This window comes from Rhinatrema bivittatum, chromosome 7 (genome assembly GCF_901001135.1).
Source record: "Rhinatrema bivittatum chromosome 7, aRhiBiv1.1, whole genome shotgun sequence".
Classification (NCBI taxonomy): domain Eukaryota; kingdom Metazoa; phylum Chordata; class Amphibia; order Gymnophiona; family Rhinatrematidae; genus Rhinatrema; species Rhinatrema bivittatum.
In genome coordinates, this window is record NC_042621.1 from 49518296 (window position 1) to 49535781 (window position 17486).

The 17486-nt window shown below is 43.0% G+C and overlaps 1 protein-coding gene across 1 annotated transcript in view; it reads right to left on the minus strand.

Annotated features, from left to right (window-relative positions):
• PEPD (peptidase D) overlaps nt 1-17486 on the minus strand; it is a 766251-nt gene that overhangs the window by 600976 nt on the left and 147789 nt on the right. Inside the window, exon 4 of the mRNA XM_029608350.1 lies at nt 13619-13682. Coding sequence (XP_029464210.1) covers nt 13619-13682 — 64 coding nt within the window. The remainder of the gene's footprint in view (nt 1-13618; nt 13683-17486) is intronic.

Consider the following 17486-nt stretch of genomic DNA (forward strand, 5'->3'; position numbering starts at 1 on the left):
GGTGCGGGCACTCCCAAAGGTCCCCGGAACAGGCTCCGGCCTCGACACGTTCTCTTCTCCCGATGAAAGTGGGATGGGCGTCGATGGAGCCATTGGGTGATTTTCTCGGTGCCCCGGCAGGGCACCGATAAGCAAATCAAGCTTATCCAGGAGAGGAAGCAGCATCAGTGGCATCAGTGTCGCTTCCAGCACGGGCACCGATGCTGGCGGTGGTTTCGGGAGGCTTTGGACAGCCTGGACCACTGCCTCTTGCACCATCCGGTGCAATTCCTCTCGGAGCCCTGGAGTGGTGAGCCCCAGGTCCGGAGTTGGAGGCATGGCGGGCAATACCGGAGGGTCCACTGGTCCCAGTGGAGTCTCGGTAGCTGCGCCCACTGAAGGCGAGGGATGCCTTGGTGCATCCGGCTTCGGGGGCAATTTATGCTCCTCAGCCCGGGTCTTCTTCTTCGGTGGCTCACTCGATGACGCCACCGGTGGTGCGAAAGTCGAAGGCACCGGTCTTCGATGTTTGTGTCGGTGCTTCTCCCGGTGCTCCGCTTTACCCAACTCTGGCATCAATAAAGGAGACGCCAAAGATTGAGACACCGATCGGGACTCTTCGGCCTCGGGGCGACACCAATGCTTCGCCGGGGATGGAGTCGATGGCGCCTGTGGAGACTGACGCTGAAATAAGAACATAAGAACATAAGAAAATGCCATACTGGGTCAGACCAAGGGTCCATCAAGCCCAGCATCCTGTTTCCAACAGTGGCCAATCCAGGCCATAAGAACCTGGCAAGTACCCAAACACTAAGTCTATTCCATGTTACCATTGCTAATGTCAGTGGCTATTCTCTAAGTGAACCTAATAGCAGGTAATGGATTTCTCCTCCAAGAACTTATCCAATCCTTTTTTAAACACAGCTATACTAACTGCACTGACCACATCCCCTGGTAACAAATTCCAGAGTTTAATTGTGCGTTGAGTAAAAAAGAACTTTCTCAGATTAGTTTTAAATGTGCCCCAAGCTAACTTCATGGAGTGCCCCCTAGTCTTTCTACTATCCGAAAGAGTAAATAACAGATTCACATCTACCCGTTCTAGACCTCTCATGATTTTAAACACCTCTATCATATCCCCCCTCAGTCGTCTCTTCTCCAAGCTGAAAAGTCCTAACCGTCTTTAGTCTTTCCTCGTAGGGAAGTTGTTCCATTCCCCTTATCATTTTGGTAGCCCTTCTCTGTACCTTCTCCATCGCAATTATATTTTTTTTGAGATGCGGCGACCAGAATTGTACACAGTATTCAAGGTGCGGTCTCACCATGGAGCGATACAGAGGCATTATGACATTTTCCGTTTTATTCACCATTCCCTTTCTAATAATTCCCAACATTCTGTTTGCTTTTTGACTGCCGCAGCACACTGAACCGATGATTTCAATGTGTTATCCACTATGACACCTAGATCTCTTTCTTGGGTTGTAGCACCTAATATGGAACCCAACATTGTGTAATTATAGCATGGGTTATTTTTCCCTATATGCATTACCTTGCACTTATCCACATTAAATTTCATCTGCCATTTGGATGCCCAATTTTCCAGTCTCACAAGGTCTTCCTGCAATTTATCACAATCTGCTTGTGATTTAACTACTCTGAACAATTTTGTGTCATCTGCAAATTTGATAAATAAAAGCGCCATTTTTTTCCAGCCGTGCCTGACGGCCCTTCGGGGTCATTTGGGCACAATTGGTACATGTCGCCACGTCGTGCGACAGCCCGAGACATAATACACAGACCAGATGAGGATCCATAATTGACATAGTCCTCGGACAGTCAGGGCAACGATGAAAACCCATCGCCATCATGGCGGTTGAAAAAATTTAGGCTGGTCATGGATGGTGCCGACAAGGCCCACAGCAGTCCCCACTGGGAACTGACCGAAAAAATGGGGCAAACTTACCGTATGACTCGGCAATCAATGATGGAGAAGGGAGACCCCTAGGGGGTCTCCCTTCTCCTCAACCACCACTCCAACAGATCAACAACCATCGCACCCAAATGTCAAACAACCTAACACTAACACTTCACTAACACTACTCAACACTTTGAGCTCACATCCACTCTAGAAATAGAGAATATTCTCAAGAAGATAAAACCATCCTCTCATCCATCAGACCACATTCCATACAACAAACTGTGTCTGATCTCCAACACCATAGCCAAACCTTTAGCAGACATTATTAACTGCTCCTTCTCTCAAGGACATGTTCCCGAACCAACTCAAGTTAGCCATGCTCAAGCCGCTCCTTCAAAAAACCTAACTTACCCACCTCAGACCCAGCAAACTTTAGACCCATAGCAAACCTCCCGTTGATTGCCAGAGTTATGGAGAAAGTTGTAAACAAACAACTTACAGAATATCTTGACGAAAACAACATCCTCACCTCAAACTATTTGGCTTTCGCAAGTCTATGAATACCGAATCATTATTAACATCATTATCAGACACTATCATTTTCAACCTAGAAAAGGGCCAACCTTGCCTCCTCGCTCTCCTTGATCTTTCATCAGCGTTTGATACCGTTAACCACTCATGCCTCCTGCAACGCCTAATAGACATTGGCATTACAGGAGTAGTTTTTAACTGGTTCAAATCATTTTTGGAGAACAGAACATACAAGGTCAAGATAAATAACAAAGAGTCCCACCCATCGAATCCAAAAAGGGGGTACCACAAGGATCATCCCTCTCCCCGACTCTTTTCAATATTTACCTACTCCCACTTTGTCAACTTCTCACTAACCTTAAGCTAAGACATTACCTATACGCGGATGATATTCAAATCCTCATCCCTATAGAAGATTCCATATACAAAGCCATATCATTCTGGAATAAATGTCTGTCAGCTATCAACAATCTACTCACCAGCCTCAACTTGGTTCTAAATAAAAACAAAACTGAAATCCTCATTATAACTCCGGAAAACTATACCCCTTCCTCACATTCTAACACTAATCAACATCCGGTCACCACAGGGCTCTCCACCACACAACAAGTTAGAGATCTGGGAGTCATCATAGACAACAGACTCAGTCTCAACAAATTTGTCAACAACACAACAAAAGAATGTTTCTTTAAACTTCAAACATTAAAGAAACTCAAACCTCTCCTCCTATACAGAGACTTCCGCATGGTTTTACAAGCCATCATACTCCCAAAGCTGGATTATTGTAACTCTCTCCTCCTAGGCCTTCCAGCATGTACCATCAAACCACTTCAGATGGTCCTGAACGCCTCTGCAAGAATTCTATCAAATGCCAAAAAGAGAGATCATATCACCCCAATTCTCCACCATCTCCACTGGCTTCCAATTAAATACAGGATCCAGTTCAAGTCTTTAATGATGATACATAAGGCCTTACACAACATCGCACCTCTCAACCTAACATTCCAAATTCAATTACACACATCTGTGAAACCAACCAGAAGCGCCTATCAGAACAGACTAATCACACAACCTATGAAATCCGTTCTGAGGAAACGTGCATTATCCACAGCAGGCCCTTCACTTGGAACTCGCTCCCTCCAGACCTTCGTTTAGAACCATGCCACTCTACATTTAAAGGGAAACTTAAGACTTGGCTTTTCAAACAAGCTTTCCCTAGAGCCAAGAACACGAAGAAAAGTCTTTTCAAGCCCACAACGAGTTATTCAGATCTATTTTTTTCTTCCTTTGTTAATCAGAAATTTACACATGCTGACTTCAATGTAAAACTTCTTTTATTCTGTTCTATGTAAACCGCTATTTGTAGCGATAGTTACTGTTCTTTGTGAACCGGGGTGATATGTATATTATACAGGAACCTCCGGTATATAAATTAATTTAAATAAATAAATAAATATAAACATTTGCAAGTTTTGAAGTAAATTTCCTGAGGAGAAAATTCCTGTCAGGAACTGTGAAGAGCTCCAAAAATCCACGTGGCTATAGCTGAGTGGAAAAAAAGAGACTGAAGGGAGACCCCTGCTGGATGCAGGGTTAGTGCCATGCTGGGCATGCCCAGTAGGTGCCAGTCAAAGTTCTAGAAACTTTGACAAAAGTATTCCGTGATTGGCTCCATCTTGATGATGTCACCCATATGTGAGGACTACCATCCTGCTTGTCCTGTAAGAATGATACCGAAGTGGGATTAGAGTGCCCATCGCCCCTCAAGGATCCTGGGATAAGTATAGGGGTCCGTAGAGGCTCAGAAGGACGAGTCGGCGTTGATGACTTAGGCTGTCGTTGGTAGATGCCACAATGGTGCGAACATCGATGGCTCTGGTGTTATTAGATTCTGGAAGGCATCGATGATAGCCTGATGGACGAGGGCGTCCAGCTCCTCCCTGGAATCTGGTATAGGTAGTGCAGCTACAGGGGGAGACAGGCTAGGCATTACTGGCACTTCCACATAAATCTGTGGTAGCTCAGTACCCGCACCGGTGTCGATGGGGAACGCCTCTGGTGCCTCGGGTGCAGAGGAACATGGAGACTCTTGTACCTGGGCCCGCTTCGCAACTGGCTCAATGGACATTGATGCCAGTGCGGTATCAGTGCCGGCACCGAACGCAGAACCACGTCGGTGCCGGCGACTATGTTTCCCTCGGTGCTCGGCCCATTCATTCTCTAGCACAGAGTAAACTGCCACAGATGTCCAGAATGGCGAAGGTAATGGACAGTTACCATGGCAGTGACAATGTTTCCCTCAGTGCTTGGCCCGGTCATTCTCCAGCACCGAGGAAAATGCCATTGGTGACGGATGGTCACCATGCCGGTGACTATGATTCCACAGTGCTTTGCCCAGTCACTCTCCAGCACCGAGGAAGATGCCCTCACTGTATCGGATGGCATTGGCTACGGACGGTCACTATGCCTCCAGTGCTCTTGGCATTGTTTGTCGCCCAAGGATTACAATGGGCTCTAGTTTAGAACCCGAAGTATGGAGCGTTTTCTTTCATTGAGGGCATCGACGGAGGCACTGATGGCATCGCCCGAGGCATCGATTCGACAGGGCCATCGACGGCATCGATGGGGCCATCAATGGGAGCGTCGACAGCATAGACAGTGGCCCTGGTGGCAACGGGAACCGTGGATGTCCAAAACCCTCTAGCCCCGATGGACCCGGTGGAGGTTTGTAGCAAGGACACTCGCGGGTATCATGGGGCGGACCGAGGGTGAAAAGAAGGCTGCAATTCAGTGGTAACCCGGGGGAACCATTAGTGAGGTGACAGGAACTGACTGAAAAACAGGGCATAGTACTCACAGAGCATTGATGAAATGTACGTGAAGGGAGACCCGTGTAGGGAAAAATTATTTGTGAAGTAAAACTTCAAGTGTTTCCGTGAGGAAACATTGTGAGAAAAATCTCACAGAGCTCCTAAATGCGAGGTAAACTGCATCACGGAAAAAAAAGAGACTGAAGGGAGACCCCTGTGGACACAAGGATCATGGCATGCTGGGCATGCTCAGTGTGCCAGTCAAAGCTTTCTAGAAACTTTGACAGAAAAGTTTTCCATGATAGGGCTCTGTCCAGTGATGTCACCCATATGTGAGGACTACCGTCCTGCTTGTCCTGGGAGAAAGAACAGATTATTTCAAAACAGCTGATGAATGGAATATCTAATAATTAAAAACTCATAAAAAATTTCTATATACCAATAAAATATTTCAAAATAGCAGACACAAAGACCCAATAATGAAAAATAAGGATAAAAAAATGCTTTGCTCTGCATACTTGGGAACATTTGATATCCAGGTGCGCTCAGATTGTTTTGAATTAGCAGGAGGAGAGGGAATTGCTTGCAACTTTCTCCTCTCAGTCAATCACAAGCTCTCTCCCTCACACTGGCTCTCATTCACATACACATGCTCTCTCTCTCTCTCACTTACATAGGCTCTCAATCACGCACATATACATATGCTTTTTCTCTCAAACACACACAGGCTTTCAATCACACTTACATACATGCTGCTGTCTCTCTCACACACAGACTAATCCGTATACTTACACACACATGCCTCTCTCTCTCTCTCTCACACACACAGGCTCAATCATACTCATGCTCTCTCACTTACACTGGCTTTCAATCACACCCACACAAACACACATGCTCTCTCTCTTACTTATACCCACAGGCTCTTAATCTTACATACACATGATCTCTCTCTCACACATACAGGTTCTCAATCATACACTTACATTCATGCTAACTCTTTCACACACAAAGAATCTCAATCATACACAGGCTCTCAATCATACACACATGCTCTCTTTCACATAAACAGGTTTTCAATCACACACTTACACATACAGGCTCTAAATCACTCACAAACGCACACACACATACAGGATCTCAAACACATGCTTTCTCACTCACTCACTCTCTCCACCCAACGAGCTAGCAGCAGCCACCTCTGCTTCCAACCCTAGCAGCAGCCTCCTCCACTTCCAGCCCTCGCAGCCTCGAGAAAGGATGTTCATCGGCCGTGAGGGCTGCCGTTGCTCCTCTTTTGCTCCAAGCCGCACTGCTCTTCTTCGGGCCAATGTTGCCCGCACTAGCATGCTCTTCTTTCCGTGTACACTGCACATCACTTCCTCTTCCAGGCCGCGGGGGGGAGGGGGGCGGGAAGAAGAGATCATGCTGGTGCAACTGACTCCAGCTCTCCTGCTGCATTCCACCTGGGCTATCAGCATTTTAAGCATGGGCGGAGGATGAGTGGGGGACAAGGAAGTGTGACGACACACCTGCATGTGCTTGGCGACACACCAGTTGAGAACCACTGCTCTAGTGCACTGTTGGACTTTGATTTGTTTCAGTAAAGACTTTTTTTTTTTATAAACAGAACTAGAGTCAATGATTTTTGTGTAGCTAGACGTATGCAGGAGAGAACAAACGCCTAAGGGCCTCAAAAACATTTTCTTTTCCTCCCAATGCGGGAACCCCAGGAGGTAATGGGGTCCTTGCATAGTCTACGAACATCTTCATGCCAAGAGCTGACTGGGACATGGATTACCATTACTTTTATGCAAATAAAAGTATTTGGGTCAGAAGTCAGCTTCCAAGAATATTCAGCCCCTGTCAAAACTAAACAAGGTAACCTCTAATCAACCATCTTCTGATCTCTATCAGACACACCACTGCTAAACACTTGAACTCTCCGGATAAGCCATCCTTGGCAGCTATGGATGACCCACTGACTTCAGAATTGAGGGAGGATTATGTTCTACTATATTTATCTGGATGTGACACAAATTCAGGGGCTTTTGCTCCAATGTGAATAAGATAGGAGCCTCGTGGTGTCAGGAGTTCAAAGATATACTTCCAGAATTGCTTTTTATTTCCCCCTACAAGAAACCGGAAGAAAATTTTAAAAAATAGGTTAATTTGAACATATAACTGGGTTTTCTTCTTCAAATGCTTCCAATTCTTATTATAGAGATAGGAGGGGGCAAGGTCAACTTTTGGGATGTTATTATATCCTCGAACAGTAAGACCCTTTTGAACACAATTCTTATTCTATTTGAGGAGATGTTGGTTTATGGCTTCAAGAATACCCAGACAATTTCAAGGGTGTAATTGTTTCTTTACCTCAGTTTTTGTGGTAAAATGTCAGAACGCAACATTGCATGTATGGTACATTTCTTATTACATTGATTATAGTGTCAACTGTAATGTTTTTAATCATATTTTTCTGTATGAAACTTTATATTCAATAACAAAATATGTTTTAAAAAATTTGCAGAGCATTTTTTTTTCTAGTTCTGCAAATCTGCACATCACAAATTACATTAGCGGTGCAAATAATTTCAGTTGTGATATATTCATCATCATTGCCACTGTGATCGATTTCTCATTATCCTCCAACACTAGAATGAGATGGATTAATTTGTGATAGGCAGGACAATCTGAGCATTTGATGAAAAGGACAGCTCAGCTTTGTAGTCCGACTTATTCACAAAGCTTAGAGGATTGAAATGTGATACAGAGGGCAAAAGGAGATCTAAACCAGTCATGCTGCTGAAGGAAGTGCTTCGCCCAAAATAAATAAATAAATAATTTTGGACATGTGACTGAAACATGACATTTTACCAGACCCCTGTAATAATCATATTTAGGGCAGTTAAAAAAAAAAAATTAATAGGACATTTCAGCCCGTGGTAACTGGGAATATATTCAGCAAACTTCAGAGGGAAGCAGATATGAGTGGGATGAGGATCAGAGAAATCTAGGTAGTAACTTTCAACTGTGGGATATGTGGGGCATGTAACCAAGAAAACATGTAAAGGATAGCCGCACTCTAGTTAGGTTTGTGCAAGTTCACAAACATCTCCACCAATGTTAAAAAGCAAGTTTGCTTACCATAAACTGTGTTTTCATTGATAGCAGGAAGAATTAGGCATGACTTTACGGTTGACACCATCTGCTGGCAACGAACGACTTCTGTGTCTTAGCTAGTACAGCTTTAGGTGTTCCCGCGCATCTGTTACTGTGTAGTCTGTATCAAAGCTAACTTTTTTTTTTTTTTTGTAATCTGATCTCCAGGGAGGAGGGTGGGTTGTTCATGGCTAATTCTTCCTGCTATCTACAGAGAACACTGTTTACGGTAAGGTAACTTGCTTTTTTTCTGTTAATAAGCAGTCTAAATTAGCTATGATTTAAGGGGAGTCCCAAGCTAAGGGTTGTCAAAAACGAGTTTTCCCTTTGGTGGAGAGCAGATTACTATGGAAATATTTGTGAAACGTACTACCCAACCAACGGTGATGTCGCCTGTTTGTCTAGACAGTAGGTATGCCATGAAGGTATGCACAGATGACCATGTTGCCGCCTTACAGATGTCTTCAAGTGGAAGATTTTGTAGACTGGCTACCGATGCTGTTGTTCCTCAAATCTGGTGAGCCTTTACTTGACCATGAAGTTGTATTTGTGCATCATACCAGTGCCAAATGCAGCTAACTAGCCAATTAGCCATGATACGCTTAACTGTCCAGCCCAAATGATTCGAGTCACAGGACATGAAGAGTTGTGAAGTAGTTCTGAGTGGCTCCATATATATATATAAAAGAAAAATTTGATTTTTATTTTTTTTAATAGAACTCCAGCGCTCATTTGCAATCCAGTGTATGCAAGCTTCCCCCCCCCATGAACATGTTATTTGGGGCAAAATGTAGGGAGAAGATTAATCGGTTCAGGTGAAAAAATGAGACCATTTTAGGTAGGAATTTGGGGTTGATGCATAGCATTACTTTGTCATGATAAAAGAGTAGGTATGGTGGATAGTAAACCAGAGCTTGAAGGTCACCAGCTAGACTTGTTGAGGTGATGGATACTAGGAACAACTATTTCAAAGTCAGGTATATCATAGAAGCCAATTCCATTGGCTCAAATGGGGGAGTACAGTATAAAGTCCCAAGGAGAAGCCAGGTGGATAAGTGGAGGATGAATCTGTACCAGATTGTTCATAAAAATGGGCTACAAGAGGATTTGTAGCTATCAAATGGTTGTTTATTCAATCATGGTAAGCTGCTGTAGCACTCAGATGTACTCATACTGAAGAAGTAGCCAGGCCTTGAGTGGAGAGATGGGTTCACAGGATCGGTGATTGAGATTTCAAGACTTACACCATGAGGAATAATGATTCCATTTGAAAGTGTAACTACAATGTGGTCATGGTTTTCTGACTGCCAGGAGAATGTCTTCCACTTCGGAAGGGAGGTGCAAGTCTGATTATTGTGCACTCAACATCCATGCTGTCAAATGGAGGGATTTGGGAATGGGATATAAAAGTCATCCCTCTTCCTATGTCAACAGTGTGGGCCCACTTCCCAAGGGTTTTGGGGAACATGATGATACGCAAACCATATCTGTCTGGGCCACAATGGCGCAATGATATATTATGCGAGCCTTGCCCTTAGTTTCTTAATCCTTTTGGCTATTAGAGGAAAGCGGAGGGGGGGGGGAAGCGTACCAAGGTCTTTCCCCAGTCAAGCAGAAATGTATCTAGTGTGATCCTGTGAACACTCTTGAATCTAGTAGTATTGAATTAATTTGTGATTTTCTTACAACGCAAAGAGATCTATTGCTGGATACCACCATGACGGAAAAGTTTTATGGATGTTGTGGGTCTTAGGGACCACTCGTGAGGATTGAACAGTCTGCTGAGTCTGTCCACTTGTATGTTCTGCAGTCTAGGATTATAGGTCCCTTGTAGCGAGGCCTGATGATTGAATGCCCATTGCCATATATGTAGAGTTTCTTGACACAATGTTCATGACCCTGTGCCTCCATGTTTGTTGAGATAAAACATTGCAACTTGGCTGTCGGTTTGAATGAGTACACTCTTGTGGTGTAGAATGTGTGAAAAAATTTGGAGAGCATATTTTACCACATGCAGTTTGAGTTTGTTGATATAAAGCCTCTTTTTGAATGTATTCCATTTCCCCTGGGTCTGGTGGGATAGCACATGTGATCCACAACCTGTGGTTGATGCATCAGTCATGAGAATTATCTGATATAGTTTTGGGGTAAAGGTTGCGCCCATTGTAAAATTGAATGGGTGTTGTCATTAGGAAAGATCCTTCTTCATGTTCTCGGAGATCAGCTCCCACATTGCCACATTGCCAAGCGGCCCCACCACCATTACCTCTCTCACCAAGTCCTGTGCTCCACTGAGAATTAGATCTAAAATTGATCCCTCTCTTGTCGGTTCCTGAACCAAATTGCTCCATAAAGCTATCATTTATTCCATCCAGGAACGTTATCTCTCTAGCGTGTCCCGATGATACATTTACCCAGTCAATATTGGGGTAACTGAAGTCTCCCATTATTACTGCACTACCAATTTGGTTAGCTTCCCTAATTTCCCTTAGCATTTCACTGTCCGTCTCACCATCTTGACCAGGTGGACGGTAGTATACTCCTATCACTATAGTCTTCCCCAACACACAAGGGATTTCTACCCATAAAGATTCAATTTTGTATTTAGTCTCATGCAGGATGTTATTATGTTGGAACTCTATGCCATCCCGGACATAAAGCGCCACACCTCCTCCCGGGTGCTCCTCTCTGTCATTGTGGGACACTGAGAGGAGAGGATCCCGGGTGCTCCCACATTGCCAAGCGGCAATCCCCCAGTAGGCCTCTTGTGTTATGGTTTTGAGGTGTTGGAGCGGATTCTTGGGTACTGCAGCAATGACCACTCCCACAGGGAGGAGCCCCGTGAGGGACCGCAAGTCTAGGCTAGACTCTATACACGCAGACACAGAGGATTTGTATTTATTATACAGCTTGGAGATACTGGCCAGGGGATGGCAGTAGTGAGGTAATCCAGTGAGTTCAATAAAAAAAAACTGCAGTTAACGAAAAAGCCTGGCTTGGCACAGCAGCAAAAATGAAGAAATATCTTTTTCAATAGAAAATTCTATCAAACTAGCTAGAAACTGAATATATCTCCCACCCACAACACCCAAATCCTGCTTGCAAACCTACCCCAGGGGATAAAATATATAAATAAGCAGCAAAATGCCACTGCTAGCAGCTTTGTCTCAGTAGGACAGACAGACCATCAGATCAATTAAAAAAAAAAATGTGTTCAAAAAAAAGCATGGTTAGCTGGGGCAATGCAGCAAAATCGAACAAATATCTTTTTTAATGGAAAATTCTATCAAAGTTGCTAGCAACCGAATACAAATTTGAGACACTCAGACTAGCTCTGATTAGAGCCACCTCCCCGGACCACCCCCACAAAGAAATGCTTAACGTATAAATAGTATAGCGTCATCAGAAACAGCGTCACATAGCACTGAGTGAGAGCGGCGATTGGCTGCATTATAAAAATGCTTAGCTCTGATAGGTTGCATTCTCGTCTCCTTGCCAACTTGTCTGACCCACTCTATGACAGGGCTGTGAGGTCACTTATGACTCACAGGAAAGGGCTGGTTTTTGCTATGGATACTCCCACATGGCCTTCTCCTATTTCAAACAGCCGCTAAGAAATCACTGCGAGCCAAAAGAATGAAACTAATATGATATGTTTTATTCGTGGGGAATCGCCATGCGTTTCGCGAACCCACGAATAAAACGAATAGGGACTTATGCGTTGCGGATTGCACATTCATTGAAAACGAATGCACATCCCTATGCTCCAGTGAAGTTTGGAGTTTCTGGGTAGGAGATGCTGATTCAATGCCTTCCTCTGGTACCAAGATTGAATCTGGCTGTGAGAGCTTTGCAGAGGACAGTGGAATTATGGATCATCTTGGATCCGGTCCTTCCAAATATAGCTGTTGAGCTACAAGGTGGCTAATTGGCAAGTGTCGTTTTGGAGGCGGAAACAGAAACGATTGTGTTGGGTACATCATAAATGTGATATGTCACTGGTTAAGCTGCAAGAACATACAAAGTTGATTGGACCGCAATTGTTTCTCTCCATGGGGAGTGATTGTCTCAGATTTTGGTCCTTGTATGTTGATGATTGCTTTGGGATAGACTGAATGGCCAATGTACTGATGGAATATTTGTTTGCTTCATTTGTTTCAACACATCCCGCGACGAATGTTTCAATATGCTCCGCACATCAGAGGCTTTTCGTGCCGCATGCTTCGATGTGCTCGGCACATTCAAAGCAGCCTTTCCAATGAACAGACGCCTTCAAAGTGTGCCGCATTGACTGCATCTAGGGGCCAACGCAGGCATTTTCAAGCGTTTGATATGCATCAGTTTGCTCGAGGTGAGCTCCAGGACTCTATGCTTTTCCAAAGCAGGCTGGGTACTCAAAGCCTTTTGTTTTTCTGACGCCACAGGCTTCAAGCGTACCTGTTTCTTTGTGGCGGGTGTAGAGGTATGAGTCAATGATGCCCCTTTTTGTTTTTGGGGGGCCCATATGTCCTCCCCATCCAGCTTTGGTTTGTGCTAGGATTCAGGTGTCCTGCCTGGGCAGCGACATCAGGAAAGAGCTGATGCTCACCACAGTGCCTGGTGACCGAGATGCGGAATGACTGTGATCTTGCTGGGCCTGATGTAGCTCCTTTATTTTACCTGCTCTTTTCCTTTATGCTTGTGGTAACATTCTGGCACATGCTGGGCAGGCTGACTAGTCTTGTTCTGGATCCAAACAGCAGTAGCACTCATTGTGAGTGTCCATTATGGACATCAGTCGCCTGCAAGCATAGGTCTTGAAGCCACTTACTATTTCTTTTGGAGATGAACATCAAAGAAAAATCCTCACCTTTTTTTTTTTTTTTTTTTTTAAAGAAATGGCACTGAAAAGTGCTGTTTGAGGACTGCTGTGAATCAGATAGGAGAAAAAGAAAACAAGAACATTCTAGAGACACCGTGAGGTGAAAAATGAGGAGAGAAATCCATCCATGCTCCCATGCAGACAAAAAAAAAAAGACTATACAGTTACAGAACTCCCACACATGCTCAGTAGAACCTAAAGCTCTATTAACTAAGGGAGAGAAGTCCATTTGTTGCCACCGGATGGCATCAAAACTAAGATCATGGTTAGTTCACATTGCTTATCAATGGTAAAAATGGGATTCTGTTTGCTTGAACCAACTATTCTTTCAGCAAAGCTAAGGGGAGGGTTGGATCTTACCTTGTTTGTATAGTGCACTTCATCTACTGCATATTTTTTCTTGAAATACTCCGGAGGGTGAATCCTTCAAAAACAACAAAAAATTAAATGTTAGTTTGCCATGCATGCTAAAAACACAAGAACCACCTTTAGGTTATAAAAAGATAGAATCAGACTTCAGGACTTTCAAAACTCAGGTGCATGAAAAAAAAAAAAAGTGGCAGACAGCCATTATGCAGGAATCTGTCAACTTGAATTTTGGAAAACAATATTTAAGTCATTAAAACATGGGCTTGTTCCCATGGAATGGCGTACATGGATGGTACAGATCTCATTTGTGGGCATCACTGGTGTTTATGCCAATACATTTATACATGAGAAAAGACAGCAACTTTTTGGTTCTTGAGCTGATAATTAAAAAACTGATCCTAAAAGTTAGACTATTTAAAACCAATAGCCCTGTTATAAAATCTATTAAAAATTAAAAACAAAAACAAAAAAAAAGTCTTCAAAATCAGTTCACAAAATGATTCAGAAAATCAAGGCCATTGATTTGAAAACTAATTGTATTACAATAATCAATACCAACAAGAGAAATTATTTACTCAGGCTGTAGTTACTATCCACCGTAAATTATATAACCTGGCAGCATATATAGAGGTAAGTATATATGCTGTAGATGAAACCTTTTTATTGGACCAATTTAATATGCTTGTGACTACCTTTTATTTTTGTATTTTAAGATTTTAAAATACAAGATGAGTTTTAAGATTTTAAAAGCTCAAGACGAGTTACATTCAGGTACAGCAGGTATTTCCCTATCCCTGATGGCTTAAAATCTAAGGGCCTTATTTACTAAGCTTTCATCCCATAGAGTTAGAAGGGGAAAAAGCTTTAGTAAATGAGACCCTAAGTTTGCACCTAAGGCAATGAAGGGTGAAGTCAACTGCCCAAGTTCAAACACAAGGCCCCTGGTTTCTTGCAGCAGTTCAGGGGTAGATTCTACAGCAAGGGCTAGAAAATTCTGTGGCACTGTAATTTTATAAATCTATACATGCATGTGGCAGTACATTTTATTGAAAACCTTAGTTTCAAATACTTCCTTAAATAAAATCCTTTTCCAGTTGGCTATATGAATGACTTTTTTTTTTATTTTGTTTTCATTTCTTTTAGTTCTCCATCAGCTCTTCGTCCCTCTTGATTTACTTTCAATCTTTTCTCTTTATTTGTATCACTGCTGCCCTTCTCCCTTTCTGAAAGATTTCTCATTATGTTCTACCTGGCTCCACTCCCACTAGTCTATTCTTTTCTGCTTCAACTTAACATCTCTCCTCTCCTTCCTTCCCTCACTCTTGCTTCTACCTCCTTTCTCCACCATCTTTCCTCCTTTGTGGTATCTTCTACTGATCCCCACAACCTGCTACTGCCTCCTATCCATGCTATCATCTCTTCTACTCTCTACCACTGTTTGAACTGCTAACCTCCTCCTTCCCCCCAAGGTACCGGCCACTGCCTTTTCCTGTTCCCCACCCCAATCATCAGCCTCCTCACCCACCCTGTTTGCTGCCTTCCTCATTCACTCCAGCCTAGTCTCTGGCATCCTCCTACTTCTCTCTACTGTACAAGGATATTATCACTTCCCTTTTCCTACTAATTATACCTCTCTCTCTATGCAGCCAGATACGGGTTCCAGAACTGAACACAGTACTCCAGGTGAGGCCTCACCAAGGATCCGTGCAAGGGCATTATCACTTCCCTTTTCCTGCTAGTTATACCTCTCTCTATGCAGCCAGTTGCCCGTGATTCTATTTTAAGGGGAACGTATTGGGGTTGCCATGTTAGTTCTCTTGGAATGTAGAAAAAAGGGTCAAACAAGTTGTAGGCAATATCTTCTCACTTGACTAACTGAAGCTTCCAAGAGCTATGCTCCCTTTATCAAATCACTGATGAAAGGAGCATATATTTAGAAAGCTAGTCACAGATGGATTGAGTCAGTCTAATAAAAAGGTATTACCTACAACTTGTTTGTCGACCCTTTATTTCTACATGTGTCAAGGGGTAAATTCTGTGACAATTGCTACAGCATTGCAGGAAACAGGGGGCTTTAGTTATACTCTCATCAGATCAGTGCAAATTGAGCAAAGGGGGAGGAAAGTTGTATACACAGGTAAATTCTAGGAAGGTTTTTACATCATCATCTAAAGTAATGGGATAGTGGGCAGGGAAAGATGTCATTACTTTTGTAAAAGTCTAATTTGTTTAGATGTGTGAAGCATTTAGAAAGATGTAAGAAAGGTGAGGGAGACAAGATAGTAAATTTACTTTCCTATAATATTTTATTATGCAACACACCCCAGCACTTACTGGGTTGGGAACTGACACTATTTTTCCTGTGCAACACATTAATAATAATAATTGAGTATGAAAGATTATACCTGAATGATACATATCTTTGGCATGCATTTAGCATGGGAATGATCAACACAATTTAAAAAAGGTTTTGCTCTTTTGCACCATACTTTATAAAACTCTTGTATGATCTGACATCAAAATATTTGGCTTCCCAATTCTTGACAGATCTCTGAGCCTGTAAGCATGCAGAAGTCAATATGGACACTTTCTACAGACTCAAAAAAGACAGATACAACTTGGAAATTAATTCCCTATAGATGGCTGAATCAACTAATCTGATGAGTCAATTCAGCTGCATATTGGCTAACTAAAAGATGTAACGTGGACCTTCAGCTTCACTTTAAATTATACAATACAGAATACTGCTGGAGGTTTTCTTTACAGCATGCAAACTAAATTTTAGAATGTTCCAGTTTACATGTTAGGCATGGGGTTTTTTTATCAACATGTGGAAATGGTCCATGTGCCTCACATTTGCTACAACTGACTTTCAGTATATTACTTTAGAAACTAACTTAAGTAGGAGTCCAACTAACAAAATGGAAAAAGCATCTAGTGCTTCTCTTATGCTGAGGGCAGGCACTGTAGCTCTATCTCAACTTGTTCACCCTGCACATTCAGACTAAATAGCAGTAATTTTCTTTTAAACAAGAAATTGCTTCCAAGTCCCCGTAGCAAACTACTGAAGCTCCTGAAGAACTTTGTTTTGTGGTCTCCCTCTTATTTGACTTTTCCTACTGGCTGTAGAAAGCAATAAATTCTTTGCCCCAAGATGAAATAATCTGCAGAATTAGAGGCCAGGACAATAGATCTAGCATGGGCTTAGGGGGGGATGCATTGCTCTGTGCACTCCTTCTATAATCAAAATGCTTATGAACAATATCACCTTTCCAAGCAACTGACAATAAGACAAATACCCCAGCATCGATAAGAAGCTGTCCTTTATTTCCTTGTTTACGTTGCTTTTATCATTTTTAATACACCTCATGAAAGGATGGAAAAATCTCCTAATTAGGAAAGTAGTATATTTTCTATCTCCACCCCTTCCCCCATGACCAGAAATTGTTGATGGAGCCGCCATACTCCCCATGGACTGGTACTATGAGGCACAAGCAGCACCTAGCTGTAAGAGACACAAATGATGGCCTGCCGGCAAATCCAAAAAGGAGACCCTGGAACTGGAGCCAACCCGAGCTCCTTTATATAGTCTGCATTTCTAATGCAGAATTCAAAAACGTGGGTTTAAACGGTACTCTAACCCAGTGCTTCTCAACCCAGTCCTCAGGGTACACCTAGTCAGCCAGGTCTTCAGGATCTCCACAATAAATATGCATGAGATAGATTTACATACAAAGGAAGCAGTGCACGCAAACATCTCTCATGCATATTCATTGTGGATATCCTGAAAACCTGACTGGTTAGTTATGTCCTGAGGACTGGGTTAAGAACCCCCTGCTCTAACTAAAAGAAAACGGAG